Raw genomic sequence first — 6,915 nt, 5'->3', positions numbered from 1 at the left:
TTTTTAGGGATTTGTGAAAATTTCGAAAAACTCTTTTTTTTTTTGCAAACCCAACTTGAACTCGTTAATCAAATACATGTATTAATTTTTTAAAATACAAAAAACTGTAAATATAGTTGTTATCAAACCTTAAATATTCTGGTATCAATACAGTAAGCATAAACTAATAACAAGTCTTGTATGGTCAGAATATAATTCTTTTAGCCGTTGAAGTGTCTACAATACATAGCATTTTTATACACAAAAATCATATAAAAGTAAAAGAAAAAACAACCAGTTTTGTTATCAAATGGAATTTCATGACTTTGGTTCGCCGGCATATTAGTTTAATACCTCTTTAGAGAAAAGCTATAACAGTTAAACTCGATCTTACAAAGTCCCATTGAAGTTTCAAATAATGCAGTGCACATGAGTAAACGATAAAAACACGTCATTCGACACAATGGAAGGATTTTTAAAGTGAGTGATTATGCATCTGGTGTGGAAAGTCTCAAAGCTGACTTCAGATTACTTATCTCTCATCACTCATTTCTTTTAGGGCGTCGTCAAGAATCTTCAAAATACGTTCATCCTTTGTTTGTTCTCTGTACTTTCTGATACTATTCTCAGTTATTTTGAGGGCTGTTCTATACCTCTCAGTAACAAGGGTTTTTATGAGTTCTATATTTAAATGATCGATTGCTATATTTAGAATAGAGTATCCTTTTTTCGTTCTGGCTGAAAGTTCCATTTCACGATCTAGGAACATCTCAATTATATCCACCTCACTACCATCGCCTTTACTCTCAACAGCAAGATAATGAGCAGCGGTCCAGCCATGTGTTTTTGTCTCCTGATCTAAAAGTTTCCTGTTGCATTCGTAAAACCTTTCGGTTACAAACTTGCAGATTTCCACGCGTTTATGGATGCATGCAAGGTGAAGTAGTGTTTTTCCTTCATCTGTCAGAGACTCGAAGTCAATTCTATTAGTTTTTAGCAATTCTTCGAGAATATCTAAATCGCCTCCTTTTGCGGCAAAGTGTATAGCATTCCATCCTTTGTCATCTTTGCAGTTCAAGAGTGATATGAAATATTCGATTAAGTAAGAAACAACATCTTTACTGCCATATTCACATGCAATATGCAGAGAAGTTTTACTCCCGTTAGTTTTGGATTTGAGCAGTTGTTCGTGTTTGTTTTTCAGAAGTTGCATAACCTCCACATTATTAGACATTGCAGCATAATGAGCAATGTTCCAACCACTTGCATCCACCTTTTCTATATCAATTTCTTTTTCATTTTCTATAACATGTCTACAGAAATCATTTTCCTTTTTCATGCATGCAATGTCTAAAATGCCTAGACCATTCTTTGTTAACTTCGTCAAATCAACATAAGCTTCCTTCAAAACTTCAAGGATCCTTAAATCTCCATTCCATGCAATCCAGTGAAATGGCTCAAATTTACCCGTCCTAATAGACGCATTTTTGTTTTCTTCCATTGAACTTGATTGATCTACTCCATCCGTGCTTTTTATAAATGTTTTCCCGTGTTGTGTAATAAGATATTCGCTCATATCTTTTCGCTTATATCTTATAGCAAAATGCAGTGCATTTTGACCCTGGTGACTTTCGTTTTGAAGTCTTGCTTCTGGATCAGTTTTTAAAATTGTTTTAAGTATGGTGATTGATCCCCCTTGAGCTGCATAATGCAATAACGTACATCCATGTACATCATATTGATGAAATATTTCATTTTTCTTTTTTGGTATTACCTTAGATTCAACGAGATAATTAAAACCAACATATACGCCATTGAGACATTGTCTTTTTAAGAGATCAAAAAGCTGTGCATCTTCTACTGTGAAATCGACAAAAATGTATCTGCCTTTGTCATCTGTAAAAATATAAATCAAAATCATATATGTAGAAAATTAATTGGTGGAGTAGGCATATAGAATATGAAGTCACAATCTTCTTTGGTTCAAACGTTATCATGGTTATGGCAAAAGTTCAAAATAGACATTTTAGCATAAGGTCACAGTCGAGGTCACAAGGTCATTGACCTTTGGTGTCACATGAAAGAGCTTAATTAGTGGAGTATGCATTCAAAATATGAAATCTCTTTTCTTTAGGTTCCAAATTTATGGTGAAGGTTAAAGTTGACAACAGACAAACAGAAAGATAGGGCAAAAACAATATACATGTACGCTCCGGATCTATCCGGGTGCACGATAAAGAGTGATGAAATGTCAAACTAAGATTTACATATGTACATATAAGAAAATACAAGGACATGCAGCTATGATTAGGCAAGGGAGAGATACATGTAGCATGACAAAGCTGCCTAATTTTATCTTAAATATTTAACACATTTCAAAAAGAAATTGTTACTTTAGGAAGTTTCATTAAATACATCTGTTTGCGATTGAAACGTATTGAGAAATCCACACTGTATTACATTTAATAAATCCTGAATGTTTAAGTAAGAGGTAATAAATGCATCTTTTTAAAAATATATACATACACGTAGTCACACAACGGTTATATTTAAATTTTCTGATAAAAGGCATAAATAGCATAGGTATTAGTTGATGTATCAAAAAGGTTTTATAACTATCTTGAACTCAGTAAATCTAAATTTATGATTGTACATTATAAAACTTTTGAATTTGTTCATTATTAAAACGACAGTTACTTGCAATGCCATGATCTCTCTTCAATGAGAGTTTGTCCATATATTTTTCTCCTTTGTTCAGTTTTATCAAGCAAAAATAAACGATGTACATATAGATACCTTCCATGTTTAAATGATCCGATCTCATGTTTTCACTTTCTGAGTTTATTCTCCCTGCAAAATGAATATTCATAAGAAAAGCAATATATAGAAACAGTGGAATAATCGCATTTTATTCAGAAATCAAAGGACAAGGTATGGTTTCGACTGAATCTGACCCCTTAAACATGTATGTACATGTAGTAAAAATCAAAAAACACAGTTAAAATCATTATAGTCATTATAAAACTGTAACTAAAAGTGTAACTTGTTTTAAACCAGCACAAATTTTGAATTAGAACTAAGACAGAGGGCAAAATGGGTGCAGATATTAGTTCATTTTTTCAGAATTTTTTCAGTTCTGCTGAAATTTTGTCAAATTTAAGAAACTTTTAAATTCGGAAAAAAGAGCACAAGCTTGCCTATCTGAGATTTTAATACACAAGATGTATCTGATACTAGAGTATGAAATATATAAATTTTGTAGATAGGGAAATTTGTGCTCTATGTTTTCTAAAGCAAAAATATGATGCAAAATCGATGAAGATTTGCATAGAAATGACGTATTCCCCGATCTTCCTCTGAATTTTGTATATCATGTAGCTTAGATCGAACAAGTACTCAATTTGTGGCAAAGGAGATAAGAGAATTTTATTGAGAAACTGTTGCGTAATTATAAAAGACACCCAAAGCTCGGGACAAAAAGGGGTCTTAGTGTATCCTGTCCTTTGCTAAAATTGTGAACAAAATTAAAATCTTACTCTTAAGAAGTGGATTTTCTTCATAAGTCAAGTTTTGCTTTTTTTTCTCTGAAAAAAAATCCCAGGAATTAGTACATATACACATGTTTACATGTACAATGACTTCGCTGATAGATTTAAAAAATGTCATGAAAAGGGTAAAGAAAACCAACAATAATCGATCTTAAATAAAAATATTAACAATACAAAAGTGTGAAAAGGGCACCCTTGAAAGCTCAAGAGATTAGATCAGATGCCTAGGAGGAGTTAGTATCCCCCGTAGACCGATCATGCCACCGTGAGGCTTCTATATTGATCAGATAAACAAAACAACCCGTAGTAAAATTCAGCATAAAATCAAAGGACTTATATGTCTGTCCTAATACCAGAATCCATGGCCCAATGTCATGAAATTTATAAATTTGAAAGAGGTACCCTCATCATGTCTACTATGCAATAAGTTGAAGATTTTCAAATAATTCCCACATTTTTTTTACTACACTATCATAGAGCACACACCCCTCGGAGAAACATTAGAACCCCTGAAACAACAAGTTTAAAAAATATATATAAAAGCGCCCTTGCTCATCAAAATAAACACTGATTTTGTTTCTTTACTTTACAACCAGGAGTAGTAAAATTATTTTGAAATAAATTATGCATTTTCACAATATAATCAATTGAACCCCCATCATGATCAGAACCCCTTACCCTTGGGCCATGAATATCAAAATTTTGAATATCGCATTTCTGCTTATCCACCATGTTCCCTTTGATTAAATACTAGTAATAACCAAGGGCAGGGGAAAATAATTTCAAACAAATAATGCGTTTTCACTATATAATCTGATATATATTGATTAAATCAATAGAGCCCCACCCTTACATGAGAACGCCTGACCCAGCGGCCTTAAAATTCACAATGGTGGAAGAGGCAGACATGGTCAGCATAACTATTTACTTCAGTTAATTTATTCAATACCCATGAGCAAAGAAGATTTAATGTACTATCAGAGCCCCACCTTTACACCAGAACTCCTGACCCTGAGGCCATGATGAGGCATTTTTGCTCATCATCACTATGTACTAAGTTAGCTTGTTCAATACCCAGGAGCAGAGGAGGACTTGTCAAAGAATTAAGGCATTTTCACTGTATAATCGGTAAGTATGTGCCGGATGCTTATTACAATAATGTCAAATGTAGAAGATTTTTAAAGATTGCATTAACCAGGGTGATAGGGACCATGACATTCAATATTGTTTTTCCCCTTTAATCATAGATACTATATGCCAAAATTGGTTTAAAGAGCAAGAGCCATCTTATGCATAAAATAGCCCTGTACTTATATCAATTTATTAACTATCACCCTCTTTCCCATTTCATATATCAAAATGAAGTAGACATTTGGTGCTTTCATTTTCTATAATAAATTTCGTTATGAGAATCCAAAAAACAGATCTGAGAAATTGCAATGTTTTTGAAATTTGCAGAAAACATGCGTATTTGACTACCTTCAGCAGAGAATTAAAATATGAGCACAGTCCACAGTCGAAAAAATAAATTAAACATGTTTTTTGATCTTCAGAAACAGAGTTTTCATTATGTATTCGCATATTTTGGATCAGAGGTTGTGCTCTATAAGAAATATTGAAAAAAATGCTTCAACCGGTCATTTTCAAAGGAATTTACAGAATATGAGATATACGACGCATTTAATGACGTCATGATGCATCGAATAGATGGGAAATTACGTCACGATTAATTAATACGTGGTCACCAACACTCCAAGGGATAAATACTGTATTTTCAACCTAAACTGAACGGTTTCGATTTTTCAGAAATTCTCAGGGCCAAATTAGGTCCAAAGTGGTTCATGCTCTTTGTTTAGCTGAAAATGTTTAAGGCACGACGGACGATAGGCAAAACACAACGTAGGACGAGAACGTAACGGATAGGAATAGGTCACATGTCACCTGAGTGACTCGGGTGACTTAAAAATATACTCACGTTTTTGTTGTTTGTTGTAGCAGAAATGAATTATTTTGACAAGAACGCACATAATGGTCAATATTGATAAAACGGAAAATGCCGCAATATAGCCAGTGCAAAGGCATTCATCTTGTCTACCCTGTTTCATTGCTCTTTGTCTGTAAATATTACAAAAACATTTTTAAAAAACAATATAGGAAAACCATTTTAAAGAGATATACATGCAGGAATATTGAAAACTGAAAGAAATACCTAGTTGATTTAACTAGTGTGCTTCGTAAAGCGTAAAAAGTGTGTCGTGTAAGTAATTGATTAAATTTTATTTAAAGTCGGACTATTTATACACATAACATAGGACATGAGCTTTAAAGCTCTTTTACCGACTAGAGACATAGAAAAAAAATTAGCACAAATAAAACTCGGATATAACACATCATATTATTATGCTGACTGTTGTTATTGTTTATGCGGCAACCCATTTGATTTTTTCCTGAAAATAATGGTGGTAACACAGCGCACTTGCAAAAACTCATTGAAAATCTTCATGTTAAAATTAGTTGCATGCTTAGTTATTTTGGTTACTAGTATTTTCTCTAAATAAGTCAAAATTTTCTGTCCCAAAGATACTCATATTTATTTTCTGTTTTGTTAGTAAGACTGATTTGTTTACAGACGTGGATTCTCATTGATAATTTTCTTTTACATCCTTCAATCAAGCGCTATATAAAAAAGCGTCTTAATGACCCCCTGATATCAATTCATCTAACGATCTGTATGTAGGCTAATTAGTTTGAAACTTTGTTGTACACATTTATCTAAGATTCCTTAGAATAAATATAACTGTTTTCAAATAATATTTGTCTATTTTCTCCTTCTTGTGTCAATTGTATAAATTAAGTTTATATATTTAATAAAATTCTGCCAATCAGTGATCGTCTCTGTGGCGTAATCGATAAGGCATCGGACTGGCAACCTCATGGTCGTGAGTTCGATTCCCGGTGTGTGCATTGATGAATTTTATTCAGAAAATAAGGCCGTGCACTATTTCGGCATAGTATGCTTACGCTATATAAATCCTTAGACCACTATGCGAGAATAGTAGGGTATGGGTTATATAGAGACAATCTGACAGGAAGCATAATAATTATATAATAGTGTTGCATTATGCATGTACTATGCCTAAATAGTAGGCAAGGTTTGACACATGGTGCACGAGCTGGATATGCATGTACTATGCCTAAATAGTAGGCAGGGTTTGACACATAGTGCACTCGCCTCCGGCTCGTGCACCATGTGTCAAACCTTGCCTACTATTTAGGCATAGTACATGCACAATGCAACACTATTATATAAATAGATACACTGTAGTGCAGTTAATTTATCTTCTAGTTCCAAAGTGAAATGTTCATCATTAAAATTTTTAAAACTTCT

General features: G+C 33.2%; 1 protein-coding gene across 1 annotated transcript; it reads right to left on the bottom strand.

Annotated features, from left to right (window-relative positions):
* Nucleotides 1-511: 511 nt before the first annotated feature.
* LOC134271594 (receptor-interacting serine/threonine-protein kinase 4-like) lies at nt 512-5,830 on the bottom strand. The gene is made up of 4 exons (XM_062753795.1): nt 5,503-5,830; nt 3,516-3,563; nt 2,776-2,829; nt 512-1,875 (listed from the first exon to the last, which is right to left on the bottom strand). Exons 1-4 carry the CDS (start codon nt 5,630-5,632, stop codon nt 512-514), a joined length of 1,596 nt encoding a protein of 531 aa, XP_062609779.1. The 5' UTR covers nt 5,633-5,830.
* Nucleotides 5,831-6,915: the final 1,085 nt, after the last annotated feature.

Source organism: Saccostrea cucullata, unplaced genomic scaffold (genome assembly GCF_032062105.1).
Source record: "Saccostrea cucullata isolate Sc308-1 unplaced genomic scaffold, CSIRO_AGI_Scuc_v1 ctg8489, whole genome shotgun sequence".
NCBI classification, from domain to species: domain Eukaryota; kingdom Metazoa; phylum Mollusca; class Bivalvia; order Ostreida; family Ostreidae; genus Saccostrea; species Saccostrea cuccullata.
This window is presented reverse-complemented; position numbering and strand designations above follow the sequence as displayed.

Coding starts and splice junctions, on each gene's coding strand:
- LOC134271594 (XM_062753795.1), bottom strand. CDS start 5,632: ATGAAACAGGGTAGACAAGATGAATGCCTTTGCACTGGCTATATTGCG. Junction 3,564..5,502: donor CTACAACAAACAACAAAAAC/GTGAGTATATTT, acceptor ATTTTTTTTCAG/AGAAAAAAAAGCAAAACTTG. Junction 1,876..2,775: donor GGATCATTTAAACATGGAAG/GTATCTATATGT, acceptor ATATTTTTACAG/ATGACAAAGGCAGATACATT.